This window comes from Lithobates pipiens, unplaced genomic scaffold (assembly GCF_037356315.1).
Source record: "Lithobates pipiens isolate NorthernLeopardFrog02 unplaced genomic scaffold, aLitPip1_a1.2 Scaffold_23, whole genome shotgun sequence".
NCBI classification, from domain to species: Eukaryota; Metazoa; Chordata; class Amphibia; order Anura; family Ranidae; genus Lithobates; species Lithobates pipiens.
The window spans coordinates 274,212,573-274,228,046 of record NW_027507785.1 but is presented as its reverse complement, the minus strand read 5'-3'; the positions used below and the strand labels follow the sequence as shown (position 1 = coordinate 274,228,046).

Genomic DNA, 15,474 nt, shown 5'->3' with positions numbered 1-15,474 from the left:
TGCGCCGTGAGTTCAGGTTCTATCCCCACCATCCAAGTGGACACAGAGTTGGAATGTAAAAGAGCCGAGCGCAGCGAGGCCGAGCCCGAAGCGTGGCGAGCGAAGCTCACCCGTGAGGGGCCCTCTAATTTTCCAAACCTTATTTCCGCTTGGATGGTGGGGCTACCACCTCCACTCACGGCGCAGGCACCGTTCATCTTCAGAGATTTTCCGAAGCTTCTTCTGCCCCGTACTGTGCATGTGGACACTATATGATGGCAGGACACTATCTGCCAGAACACCAGCACTGTCAGATGTTTTTTCACCTTAATGCATAGAATGCATTAAGGTGAAAAAATATTTACCTTTACAACCCCTTTAAAATGTTGTCATTGGAAATCACGTTTCCATTGGAAGATTTCACTTCCATTCTTTTCTGATGACCACTTAAAATTTGGGATTTCCCCCACTTTTTCTCCTGGTGATAATGGTCAAGAGGAGAAATAAGGACATCAAACCTGATTGGGGTTTTAACTCCGCATCGCTCTATCCAATAAAAAAGTTTAGTTTTAGCAATCTGAGTCTAGTGAAGGTGAAAAAAACAAGCCAAGAGGGTGGGAGAAACTGCACACATAAGTGGTCTTGTTCTGCCTGGGGATCAAATGATACATTCCACACATCACACATCAGGCACTAGGCAATATACTTCTCACTTGGTGCTTGGAAACATTAAAATACTTTATATTTGCATTAAACTCTTTCCTGGTCAACTGCAGTTGGCCGTAAGCTGGCATTAGATGTATCTCAACATATTAGCGTCAACCATGACTCTGAACATTGTGTATGATGTAGATGTCTTTAGCTGGTTTAAAGAAAACCTGTACGGAAAGAAATAAGCTTTCTTTGCTGAGTTCTTTCTGGGAATGCTTGATGCCATGTGGTCCCTGGCTATGAGTTTCTAGTCCTGCATACAGCAAGAGCAGTCAGGGGGAAGTCAACAGCACCTGATCACCATACTTGTTCCGGGTCAAAGGCTCAAAGCATTAAAACATGATTATAGTGAAACATATTATATTCTAGTAACATTATGGGGCAATACCTGTAATGATTACATTTAGTACATAAATTGCATTGCTTATTTCACAGGCTTTTATTTATATTTTTTCAATGTCCAGTGTGCATGAGACCTTATTCATATGGTTTGCACCCTTTTTCCAAACTGAAAAACTGTAACTTCTTAAGCGACCTTTCACACTGATCAGTTTTTCAGTTAGAGCCCTTTAGGTGGTTAAGCGGCGCTATTTTTAGCGCCGCTCTACCGTCGTTTTAGCGACGCTATTCGGCCACTAGCGGGGCAGTTTTAACCCCCCCACCAGTGGCCAAAAAGGGATTAAATCCGTCCACAAAACGCCACCGGAGCAGCGCTGCCCCATTGATTTCATTTGAGTTCACCGCTCCTTCACCGCTCCAAAGAAGCTGCTGGCAGGACTTTTTCTGACGCCCTGCCAGCGCACTACTCCAGTGAATGAAAACGCTTTTTTCAGGCGCTATGCAGGCGCCATTTTTAGTGCTGTAGTGCCTGAAAAACGCCTGCAGTGTGAAAGGGGTCTTAAAGTGTTTGTTACCCCAGCATCTTATAATCCTGATACATGCCTGCTGTACCATGTACTTGTATGGAAACATATCATGTTCTATTTATTTTGCTTCCTTTGTGTGAAATCCCTGGTGTTCCTGCCAGTCCTTCTTGTTTCCTATTATAAACTGACCACACTTAGCAGGAGACCACACTGTGGTCATATCTCAGCCTGCTCTCCTCCAATGATTAGACTTGTCCTGTCACTCCCCCCCCCCCCCTTCAGTTCAGTGTAGTGTTGTTTCTCCTCCAAGCAGCTCAGAACAGAGGGAATGTGATCACTTATAAAAAAGGAAAGAAAAGTATTTATAATGTTTTTTTTGTGTTTATATCTTTTTTATTCCAGTTTTAAACTGAATGGGTGATCGTTTACAACCACTTTAAAAAAATCTGGAGAAAGGTCAAAGAAAAATGCATCCCTTTAAATCATTTAGAATTCTTCACACCTGTCATTTGCTTTTACAGTTGCGCTCTTAAACGTTTCCAAAAATGCACCAAAAATGCAGCTTCCCATTGAAATGTATAGAAAATGTGTCATAACTGCATCACCAATGCGTTTTTAGAGTCATATGTCCATATTTTACAGGTACATGCTGGGAGTCAGGCAACCAGAAAACGCACTGGAAACATACCCCATTTTTTTCAATGCAGCAGTGTGAAAGCAGCTTTAAACAAGTGATCTGGAGTTAAGCTTTAATTTTTTACTTATTTAAACTACATTTAATTTTAAGACTGTCCTGTCCTCAAAGTGACAATGCTGCTGCGTGATTCCACTGCAGAATGAAAAGCACTGTCATCTTGTTAAAGGCAGTGAAAAAATATTGGAGCTACTTGCAGGAATTACAGGTAATAAAACTATGGTAATGGGGGGGACGCAGAAAAATAAAATCTGCCGCGTTAATGCTTATGACAGACTGTCATTTTTAATTTTGCCCATAGCTCTATTTTAAAGCTGAACTCCAGGTATACATAAAATACATAAATTATAGTGTTATAATCATTAAAACAGCCTTAAATGTATTTTTTAATATGCAAGTAGTGTGAGTATTTGAATATGACTTGATATCAGATATGCAGAGCCTGTACAGCAAAGTCCAGACTGGGGAGGGGAGATGCAGCACAAGGAGCCAATAACTTATGTTGCATTAAGAATAGCATGCTGATAAATGGAGACAACGGAGTGACAGAACCATGAGCTCATCATCTGTTTCTTCTTCTTTCACTGTCCATTCACAGACTGGGGGAGGGACCAGACCTGTCAGTGTTACTTAAATGCAAGAGAAAAAATCAGGTCTCCTGCCCTGTCAGACATGGCTGTGCTGTGTAGCAGGACTTTCTAATTCTCAGAACTGGGTGGACTTAAATACAAATTGTTTGGCAGGTAAAAAAACTCCCATATATGTATTCCTCACTTGTATTCTGCTGGTTTGCCATGCTAGACCACTAGCAATTTAAGAGGAAGAGAAAAGGCAGGCTACATATTTCTCTCATATTTCTCATATTTCATCAAATATGTAATTATTTCTAGCATTTGGTAATTTACCTAATATAATTTGTAGGTTGTACACAGCCAAATTACGTAGCCGCTAATTTCTTCCAATAAGGGTTTGGATTTTGGGTGGAGTAAAGTAGAATTTCACCCCTCTCAACTTCAAGCATTTAACCACTTCAATACTGGGCACTTTCACTCCCTTCCTGCCAAGGAATGGCAATTGCGTAGTAATCATGAAATGCTGTAGCCATATGACATATTTAACATTTTTTGAGACAGACAGATCTTTCTTTTGCTGGTATTTAATCAACACTGGGTTTTTATTTTTTGCTAAGCAAACAAAAAAAAAAACCAGAAAATTTTGAAAAAAATAAAAGTTTTTCTTAGTTTCTGTTATAAAATTTTAAGGAAAATAATTTAAAATAAGTAATTTTTCTTCTTCACTTATGTGCACTGAAGAGCACTGATGAGGCTGCACAGAGCTTGCCTGATGCATGGCCCCGGGGGCGCACGGGGGGTGGGGTCTTGGGAGGACACCTATGGACATTTACAAAATAGGGGATAGTTTTATGGAATTTTTATTATTTTTTTTTTAGTAGTAATGGCAGCGATCAGCGATTTTTATCGTGACTGCAACATTATGGCGTACAGATCGGACACTTTTTGCATGATTTTGGGACTATTCACATTTATACAGCGATCAGTGCAATTAAAAAGGCATTGATTACTGTGTAAATGTGACTGACAGTGAAGGCGTTAACCACTAGGTGGCGCTGTAGGGGTTAAGTGTGTCCTAGGGAGTGATTCTAACTGTGGGGAGGAGGGGCTGTGTGTGACACAACACTGATCACCACTCCCGATTACAGGGAGCTGTGATCAGTGACACTGTCACTAGGCAGAATGGGGAAACGCTTGTTTACATTAGCATTTCCCTGTTTTTCCTCTCCGTGAGACGATCGCCAGTATCCCCGTGGACATTGAGTCCATGAGACCCGCGTTCACACTCACGAAGCTCTTGGCTTCTCTTAAAGGGCAACGTACAGGTACGTGATTCTGCCTGTACGTGCCCTTCTGCCACAGTATATCTGCGTAAGGCAGTCGGGAAGCTGTTAATTGATGTGATTTGAATCCAACATTACAGGAAGATTACCCAAGCATTCCCTGAAGTTGCTTCGAAATTACCTTGAAGTTGCCTGGCAAAGTCGTGCCGAGTGTGAACTGCCTCTCTTCTCTTTTATACTCTGTAGCTCCTGAAGTGCTGGTAATTTGTTTTGTTTTATAATTAATAATGTATTTTGTATTGCTGTAATCCTTTTTATATGAATAAATAGTTGTGGAACGAATAATGTGAGTTTCCATTATTTCTTATGGGGAAATTCGCTTTGATATACGAGTGCTTTGGATTACAAGCACGTTTCCAAAACAAATTATGCTCGCAATCCAAGGTTTTACTGTATAGTGTAGGTATTGGTAGATCTACAGGAGATTATACAATCAAATGGTATAGGACAGTGGTCTTAAACTGCGGCCCATGGACCATATGAGGCCCTTTGCTAGTCTTTATCCTGCCCTTGAGACACTATTCTTCTCACTGACATCAAAAGTGGAGCAAAATTCCACTGATACCAATGATGGAGCATTATTCCTCCAACATGATATCAATGATGGGGCACTATTCAATCTACTAACCATGGGTTCTATGTCATTTCTATACTCCCACTGACCAGAAAGCTTGTGGCATTCTTTATTCCGACTAAATCCAGGATATTTTCTACACCCACTGGCCACAATCCCGCCCCCCCCCCCCCCCCCTGAAGTATGAAGGACAGTAAACTTGCCCTTCATTCAGAAAGCTTGGAGACTCTTGGTATAGCGTATGGTCAGCCTAAATGTAGATCCCTGTTGGTTAAACTTGTGCTCTTATCACCGCCTGTTCTCTTATCTTATATCTCTTAGGAACCATTAAAATTAAGCGTTTTCACTTGGCTTCTAAGGCCAGTCCACCTACCTTGAGGAAATTACATGTATTGGATTCAGAAAAGAAAAACTGCACAAAGAAAAAAATAAAATGTACAACACTTTCCAAACCAAAAGATCTCTGGGAGGTTGATCTGCTGGTTGTTACATGCTAGACATGGTATGATGTTTTTTTCAATTGTTGAGTATTGTTTGACGATTTCTCAACCTGTTTAGCCATATTTACCACAAGAACAGAAACACAATTTTTTAGTTGGCTGTAGAGTGTGTCTAAAGCCCCATACACACTATCATTTTCTTCTGCTGAGTTTTCCCTTCAGATTTACCAAAACCATATAATATGAGGTCAAACCTTAGAAGTTACAATTTGTATGCAATCAGGCAGGCCCTTTCACTACATGGTTTTGGTAAACCTGGAGGAAAAAAAGAGCAGACAATCTCAGTGTGTGTGGGGCATAAACCCAACATAAATGTCATGTATTGCAGCATACCAGTCCTGGGTTGTGGTGGCTTTGTTTGTTTTCCTTTTTTCAACATTGCATTACCTTTATTTCCAGCTGGTGATCCTGCCAGTAACTCACTTTCTGCCCTGGGGTGACATCACTCAGTCATCATACTGTACCTATAAAGGAGTAGCATTGTCACCCTAGGACAGGGCCGACTACAGAATACAGGACACTACCTCCCCTCTATAACTTGGGGATGGTCTGTAGTTCATAGCGGTACACTGGGCAAGGCAAATAACACTGCTAGAGTTAACATTGCTTGCAGAGGGCAGAGAAACTTCCGAGCTTACTAGATTTCTGGCAGGATCAACAGGTAATTGTTTGCACTTCTTGAACAGATATGACAAAAATTTTCAACAGACCAAAGGCAACAAATTAGAGAAGCTTTAACTGTTTACATACACATTAACCGAATTGCTTGTTTTTCTAAGTTCTACCATTTCTTAATATAAAAAAAAAAACTTTCTGCAACTGTCAACCTTCATTATCCAGTGATCTATTGTGCTGTAACTAAATTCTCTGAGATTCCGCCTTAAGATTTCAAAAGTATCAATATGAGTAATGAATCAAGAAAGATTTCCTTTTTCCCTTTATCATAACACAAATATGCTGCAGAATGGATGCAATTTGCATATTTTTGGTGCAGAATAAATTCAATTTACCTAGCCCAGGATCTATCACTGATTTGATCACTGCACCCTAAAGAACATCACTGGCTACCAGTCACCGAGCAAATTGAGTCTGAAGTCCTATTCATAATTTAATAGGTCATTCATGCACCAGCATCGTGATGTATTTGAGAACATATCGTTCTAAATGAGACAATAAGGCTATACTCGGCTCGGCTATGCACCGGCAATTTATGGAGGGAGTTTGGAAGTACTGCAATATACTGTATACAACAGCTAGAGTTTTAATACAAAAAAAGTATGTGAAGAAAATCAGAAAAGCAGATGCAGACTGATAAAGGTGTGCGTTAGCACTGATACTGTTACTTTGCCTTTACTATGTTGTTATTTTCTCAATTTTCTCAATTTAAAGCAAACCTGTCACAAACCTAGGCAATTCAAATTGAACATATCATATGAAATACAGAAGAAGAGGTTACTTCCAGTACAAATGGACTGTAAAAAATAAAGTGTAAATCCAATAATACAGATGAAGTTATATCATACAAACCAATAGAAAGGCTCAGAAGGCAGGAGGGGCCAAATTTTATTTTTACAAGAAAAGACAACATATGCATATAATTTCAGCTGCATCTGTTGCTAAATTTTCCAAGTATTTTGACATGTGATCTTCGTCGAAGTTAACTTCTGCTTATCATATTTTTTCGCAGTTTGAATTTTCTAGATTTATTTCACTATTAGGCCTTGTGTACACTGGATGCTTTTTCTGCTACTACTAGGAGCGTCCGGTATTCTTTTTTCTTGCCTCTAAATGCCCCTACATGTTAGCCTATGTATGTGTTAATGCACACATACACTATATTACTTATTATTATATTAGTACAGACTTACCAGAAGAGTTGAAGCTGTAAAAAGGTGGGACAACTCATTATTGAACCCTACGCATGAAGATAGGGATGCTAGTAATGTTCATGCGCGTGTAAAGGCAGGCGTCCCAATAGTTTTGGTAATATAGTGTAAGTGTATAGAGGAGTTTAGAGGCAGGGACGTTTAGAGATACTACCAGAGCAGCCACGTTTTGGCAGAAAAAATGCTTGATGCCTATTAACACACATAAGCACTAGGTGCGTTTAGTGCTTGGTCGTTATTTCATTTTAATGGCCAGAATAAAATATTATTCTGGCCAATGAAATTAATAAATGCCCAAGTTCTTGATGCAACCAATTGTGCCTAAACGCATTTTAAAGGCAACAAGCGTTTTTTTCTGCAAAAACACTGCTGCCGGGAGGAAAGGCATCCAGTGGAGATAGCAAAAATCCAGTGTGCATGAGGCCTAAAGAAAAACTATGATGTGATTTCAGTAAGAACCCTTCATTATTCTTAGGCTGAGCATAGACAAACCCCCCCCCCATCCACACAAACATGGAGAATGGAGGAATCCACCCTGCAGTAACATTGTATTCTGACAACGGATCTCCTCCGCTGTCAGAATACATTGATCAAGAAATGTTACAACAGTCCCGACAACAGAAGTTGATCCTTAGATCGACTTCTGTCAAGTGGGCCTGGCCATAGATGAATTGGAATTCCTCTGGTCCCAGCTGAAGTGGGGAAAATTTTGATCCATCTATGGACAGCTTAATATTATTATAATACAATTTTCCATAAAATGTACCCATAATTAAAAAAAAAAAATGTAAACTCTGCATCAGATAGGGAATAACTGACTGTGTTCCCACCAGGGAGCTTTGACCTCTGTATTTGGATGACCATTGTCAGCAAGACTGAAATCAGGGAAAGTCCTACATTTTGGTTTATCAAAATAGGAATAGAAGGGAAATCTTTTATTGGGCACACTTCATCTTCATCACACTCTCCTTTTGCTCTGATGACATGACCAAATTGTATTCTAAAAGGTTCCAACATGATCTGAAATGAAGCTTAAATAATATGTGACTCCTAGGGGAACAGAGTAGGGAATGGGCATGAGAAATTCAAGCAGAAAATAGTTGGGGTGGGCTGTGTATGGTCAAAAGTTTTTCTTTGAAGAGTTCTCCAAAGTGGCACCTGTTACTGGAAAATGTGTCCAAAATGGAAGCTTTTCCTTCCCGTTCTCTTTGCAACAACTGTAAAATGTTGGCCCTTGGGGCAAACAGAGAAGGTGAATCTCCCTAGGGTGGACACATGTATCCAAACTAAAAAAAAAAAAAATGTAGCTTTGAATACACTTAGTGAATTATCTATTACTATAACAAGCAGAGATAGGAGTCTGCTGAACTCAATGGGTTCGGAATTCAATCTAAAATCCCTCTAGGTTTATACCAGCATCTTCTGGCTATACGATTTGAATGGAATGCATTTTAGTACTCCTTTTCTCAGTGAATTGTTATTAGTTTTTCAAATACAATTACATGACAACAGAAAGAAAAGGAAAACAAGAACAAATCATGCTGAGATAAATATTGAGATGCACAGTCTTGCCAAGGCAGCATACAAAATTTTCGCACAACACTCTGCGCTGTTAAAAGAGAGGTGGATGGAAAGTGTGCATCAATTATCATAATGAAATATGAACAGAACCTTTCACTTTCATTTAATACAGTTTAATAAGAGCGCCCTGGCTCAAGCCATGATTTGTACCTACATGTGGTAAAGCTGACACCAGAGCTCCGGCTGGCTTGAGGCCCGATGCTGGCTGACAAGGAGACTGAGTAATGGGTATGAGGAAGAAGGTTTTGCAGCTGAAACTCCTGGCTGTCCCCATCAATGAGAATTGTCTCTCCTGAAACTGAATTGGATTAAAAAAAAAAAACACATATTTAGGCATTTTTTATTTAAAGGCCAACTGCAGGAAACTTAAATAATGCCTTGCAATGGGATTGCGTCCACACTGCAAGGGCTAATTGCTCGTTTAGGTCCAGGAGACTTGTTAAAGTAGGTATACTTATCCAATTCTAAGCTCCAATATGCTTCTAGACCAGTCCCTGCAGCAAGGTCCTGACATCCTCAAGAGTGCATAGCCCTGCACTAGATGTTATGACACCAAGATACAGTCATCATCAGGTAAGTTAAAGTGCTTCATCCTTTCCATGCTGCTAAACCAGTCCCTGTTGCGTCTTCTCCACTATCTAGCAGTTTAAAGTCCTGACATCATCAAGACGTACAAGATGTGATGACATCAGAGAAGACATGACACAAGGCAAGACGTGATGACACCAAGAGACAGTTCACCACTGGACCATCTACCAGGGGAGCTGATGATCAGGTAAGTTAAAGCGGACCTTCAGTCATTTTTTCATCTTTACATCTATTAAATCTTCTGCCCTTGTTTTAACTTTGGATAGTAAAACATTTTTTTTTCTGCCAGTAAATACCTTATACAGCCCACTTCCTCTTTGTTGTCTGGTCATTAGCCAAGGCTTATGACATCATGCACAGCTCTCTCTCCCTCTCTTGTGAGAGTTTCTCAGGAAGGGAGGGGGGATGATTCATAAGAGGGCCAATGAGAGCTGCAGAGCTGGAGGTGTGTGTCTGTGTAAATCCAGGAAGTGAACAGGCAGCAGCTTCAGCTGCCCACAGTTAAAATGGATGCAGCCAGACTCAGTGGAGGGAGATTTCTGCAGCATATTTGGCAAGTACAGAATCACAGTATATATATAATAATATTCAAAGTGGTTGGAGAGAAGCTCCAGAATGGCAAATATGTTTTTATTACAAATTATGTGAAAAAAAAATGCTTCTCCTTTCCCACAGACCCTTTCCCATAGACTAAACGAGCAGTTTACCCTTACAGTATCTCCACTGCAAGCAATCATTTCAAAATCTCCCAGAGTTGGGTTTTAAAGAACTTTCTGATTAAAATCATATTACTATAGTAGGAATAGAAACAAATACACAAATAAATGTATTTAAGTAATAGGTTTTAGCTACAAGTGATATGTTTTTATAACTAAATAATAACATTTTACTGCAATTCAGATTTCACATTAATTCTGGGTGGGTTTAATTATATATATATAACTTTTTACGTACTCCCCATTTAAATTGTGTTAAGACCAAATTCACACCATTGAATATTTGCCTGATGCACTTTCAATTGAATACAATTGAAACACATCAAAAAATATGTTGTAATGCAGGTTACAGCATGTGCATCTCACGCACAATGACACACTCTTTTGCACATTGATGGGTGTATAGAAATCCATTATGATGTGTGCTGCTGTGCAATGTAAAGCGAATTGCAACACACATTAAAATGAACATCAATGCATGTCAAATCACGCTGACTTGTGTTGAGACAAGTTTCATGTGTTTCCATTGGTTAAACTGATGTTTTGCATTTTTTTGTGATAAATAAAAGATCTTTATACTACATATAACTATGTTTTATAGGGTGCATCCATTACACTGGTGTCAGACCAGTATGGGTTTTCTAAAGAGAAAGCAGTTTGCTTTCAGACTCTCTCTCTCTTATTGACTGAAACACGATACCACCCCATATGAACACAGCAAACAATGAGGAGGAAGAGATGAGTCACATGTGTAAATCTATGCCTGAGCTATTGTGCTTTGTAAACAACAGGCCTTAATCACTAAAGCTGTTAAGATTAGTTTGGTATACATGTGAAAACATCCCTGGAATGTCACCTGATGGCTGGAAATTTAAATATTAAATATTCATATGAAAAAAAAATATTTTAGTGTTGAGTATAAAAAATAAAGAGAGTGGGTAGGGAAGGCTCTCATGCTTCAGAATGCCTGTTTTGATTTTTGGGCTACTCAGGCATTGGCATACCCATCCTGCTTTGCAATCCAGCACATGCCCCAGAAGTCACCACTGGCAATAACTGTCATACCTGGCACCTGGTTATTGATAGAGAAGGCCATTATTATTATCTATGGCATCTCCTAACACTGGCACTTGATTACAAACCAGGGTGACAGTGCTGAGGTTATGAAGATCCTGGCTCTGGGATCATCCTAGGTAGGTGTTTATGTTTTATTCTGCTGAGTAGGGATGAGCACATCAGTATGGGCTTGATTAAACAATGGTTTGGCAAACCTAAGCTAATATGCAAACTACTGTCAAGAAGGCATGGGAAGCTGGGCATTGCCATGGGCACATGTACTGTACCAAAGCAAAAGGAAAAACAAATGAATACAAGAGAATGGGAGAGAGTATTTTCATGTGGGTTCAATGGCAACATTGAAAATTCACAAATTCTCTAACCACCTTAACACTGGGCACTTTTACCTTCTGAAGCATTTGCCCCCGGCCAATTTTCAGCTTTCAGTTCTGTCGCACTTTGAGGCCGCGTACACACGCGGGGACTGTTCGCTCAACTTTGTCCGCTGAACAGTGTTTCGGCGGACAGTCCGCTCGTGTGTGGGCTTTCAGCGGACAGTTTCAGCGGACAGTCTGCTGAACAAAGTTTTTCGGAAATTCCGAAAAACTGTCCGCTGAAACTTTGTTTCAGCGAACAGTCCCCTCGTGTGTAGGCTTGTTCGTCAAACTAAGTTCCGCGCATGCTCAGAAAGGATTTACACGCCGAAGTTTGCATTGCAGTGTATAGGACGTCGTTTTCTAGTCCCGTCGTACGTGCCGTTCACGTCATCGCGCACGGTTTCAGCGGACTGTTTGTTCGTCGTGTGTGGGCAAGTCCGTCCATGCTAATTTTGAGCGGACTGTCCGCTGAAACTGTTTGACGGACAAAGTTGGGCGAACAGTCCCCGCGTGTGTACGCGGCCTGAATAACAATTGTGCGGTCATGCAACGCTGCACCCAAACAACATTTTTCTTATGTTTTGAGATAGATAGAGATTTCTTTTGGTGGTATTTAATCATCACTTTTTTTGTTTTTTGCTAAACCAATGAAAAAAGACCAAAAATGTACAAAAATGAAAGTTTTTTCTTAGTTTCTGTTATAAAATTTAGTAAAGAAGTAATTTTTCTGATGCACTGATGTGCGTTGACCAGGATGCACTGATGGGCACTGATAGGCTGCACTGATGGGCACTGATGAGGTGGCACTAATATTGGGCACGGATAGGCAACACTGATGGGCACTGATAGGCGGCAAGGGGTGGCACTGATGGGCACTGATAGGCAGCACTTATGGATACTGATAGGCGGCAAGGGGTGGCACTGATAGGTGGCACTGATGGGTACTGATAGTTGGCACTGATGGGGAGACACTGATGAGCACTGACATGCATCACTGATGGGCACTGACAAGCAGCACTGGTGGGCACTGATTGGCAGGACTGATTGGCACTGATTGGCAGCACTGTTGAGGCTGTACTGATAATCAGGACACTGATGATCAGTGCCCTGATTGTCAGGGCAGATGTCGCTGCTAAGGAATGCTGCTTACCGGCGCTCCTCTCCTCACGCACTGTCAGCAATTTCCTGTTTACACTGTGATCAGCTGTGATTGGACACAGCTGATCACATGGTAAAGAGCCTACATCACAGGCTCTGTACAGCGATCTGTGATGCACTGCATCCCAGGGACACAGTGCACCACCAATCGGCACGCTGCCTGCCTCTGCTGGTGCGCATGCGCGACGAGATTAGGAGGGCGTCATATGACATCCTCCCAGAATGAGAGTGCTCCTGCCTTTCTGTCATTTTACTGTACGGTGGGCTAGAAGCAGTTAAATAATATACTTAGAGAAACCTTAAAACTGTACATGGTGTTATTGAACGGTATGATTTCAATGGACAGTGTCTGCAGCAGCATACACTGGCTGCTCTTATTTGATTGAGGAATAGATTTTTTTTTCTTTTGCAATTAGCTTGGCCTATATACAACAGCAACACTCCAATCAAAGCTTTTTTCAAGTAGTTTACGCAGCAACATACTGTATGCTTTTCATCAAATGATAATAGGCCCACTTTGACTGGCATATAGGAACGGTTTTGCCTTGATTCATTAATCTCATATATTTTCTTTTTTTGGTATTACAGTGCTGTATGATTTAAAAAAAAAATGACTAAAAAAACAAAACAAAACAGAACACCTCTGTTAAACATTATAAGAAATACCGTTCACCACTGACCATAGATTAAATACAGAAATTGTCGGTTAGATTGGGGTATCAGTGCAAACTAATGAGCATGCCAAGCTGGTCTTTTTTTATTAATCATTAAAAAAAATAAACATTTATTTTTTTACTAAGGTATGCATTTGAAATGTAACCGGTATAGCTTTGTAATACTCATTTTATGTATTATTTGCTGCGCAGATGTTAATACATAGACACACAGACAGTGGCAGCTCATTTCTGTACCTGTACACTATCTCTACAGCTCTACAGGCTGACATATGTAGTTTTCTATATAACTAATATGTGTAAACACGTGGTTTATGTGTGATCTGTACTGACCTGTGTGGTGTGTTAGCGTGATTATATAACTCTCCACGTTTGCCCTTGGTGGCTCCCATAGCAAAACAGCTCCAGAGTCAGTAATGTTACTGGCCCTCAGGCCAAGCGGAGGATCCAGGCCTGTAACAAGAAACAAAGAAACAAACATGACAAGTGTGACAATGAATGACAGATTGTAAGACACAGCAATATGTGAGCGCAGCAACACGCAGTCACCTAAAGTCACCTCAGGGCCGCTTCTATAAGGACAGATTGAAAGAAAACGAAAGAAAATAAATTAAAACTAGATCAGCACAATGCACTTTCTGAAATGCCACCATATGTCATAGGCTAACATAAAGGACATACAATACGGAATCTGACTGTTTTTTATTAATGTTGAAAGCAGCTCCAGGGAACAAGTGCAATGTCAGTAAGCTATTGATATTATTAATGAAATATTGCTAATGAACTCTAAGCAGTATTAAACCCAAAAACAAACATTTATTATATTGCAGTTATATTACAGTTTACCAATTCTTAGATGTGATGGTTGCATGTGTTTTAGATAGTATTGCAGTTTAACAGTCCTTAGATGTGTTTCTAGCGTTTGTAATTTATTTTCAGCAGGGAGAAATGCTAACTGATAACATTCCAGATGCAAAAAATACATTAAAGAGGAGCTTCAGGCTCCCCCCCCCCCCCCCCCAAAATACTGTAGCTGCTGACTATTTATATTAGGCCACTAACCTGTCCAGGCATCCAGCGGTGTCCTCACCCAAACTGATGCTTGAATTGACTATCCGGTCCTGGCATTGCCATTCTGACTAAGGGAATTAGCTGCAGTCTTCTAGGAACTGTGAAGTGTCCCAGAAGGCTGCAGGGGAAGGAAGGGGGCCGAACTCTTGGCTCAGTTGGCCGCAGCGAATTGACCCAGAAGTGCATAGTTGCATAGTTAGTAAGGTTGAATAAAAACACCAGTCCATCCAGTTCAACTTGATGTGAGTGTCTACAATTGTCCCTATCCCTGTACATTGCACACTCACATCGGCCCCTACCCTAAAGGAGTCCAAGGTCCCCATTTATATACTAGGGCCAATTTTTGACAGAAGCCAATTAACCTACCTGCATGTCTTTGGAAGTGGGAGTAGATACCTGTCAAAACCAGGTACCCTTCCCCCCCCCACCCCTCAAAAGATGCCAAATGTGACAGCAGAGAGGGGGAGGAGGCAGACAAGAGGAGCTTCCCCTTTTGGGTTTAGCTCCACTTTAAGTCATTAGTTCACAAAATTTCTGAATGGATAACCAGTTTTTCTTTTTGCACTTATCGAACAGATACAATAAACTCTTTCAATATTTAACAGTCCAAAGGGGACCAAATAGAAGATATTTATTGCCATATTAATGAACACACTTTATGTAATAAGCAGCAGCAGGTAAAATTTTAAAGGGAAACTTTAATAATCTTGAGTCAGTTTTAGTTTAGTTGTTTTTTTTAAGTGTATACATTTTAAATTGTTGAGTCGTATCTGTATTTGCTATCTATATGCAATATTTGTTTTACATTATTATTAAATATTTAATACATTTCAAAGGATTTCCAGAGCACCATGGCTTAGCTAAAGAGACAGCACAACCAAGACCAATGTGGTCTTCTGAGTCATTGTTCTAATTCATTCACTGGTTAACTATAAGCCTTTAGCCCTGTATACACGGGCCGAATGTTGGGTCAGTTTAATAGAAATCAGCCGACATTCGGCCGTGTGTACTGCAGGCGGTCCGACAGAAGCCGGACCTTTGCTTCTGTCGGAGGGGCATGACCGGAAAAGGTCTGCCAACCGGGACATTATGCCCAGTGTGGTCCACAATAAGCCTATTGTGGGATGT

General features: G+C 40.5%; 1 protein-coding gene across 3 annotated transcripts in view; it reads right to left on the bottom strand.

Moving 5' to 3' along the window:
• Positions 1-15,474, bottom strand: part of TNR (tenascin R) — an 835,808-nt gene that overhangs the window by 88,474 nt on the left and 731,860 nt on the right. For all 3 annotated transcript variants that reach the window (XM_077453200.1, XM_077453202.1, XM_077453201.1), the window contains 2 exons: positions 13,609-13,728; positions 8,861-9,004 (listed from right to left, as the gene is read on the bottom strand). In XM_077453200.1, coding sequence (XP_077309326.1) covers positions 8,861-9,004; positions 13,609-13,728 — 264 coding nt within the window. The remainder of the gene's footprint in view (positions 1-8,860; positions 9,005-13,608; positions 13,729-15,474) is intronic.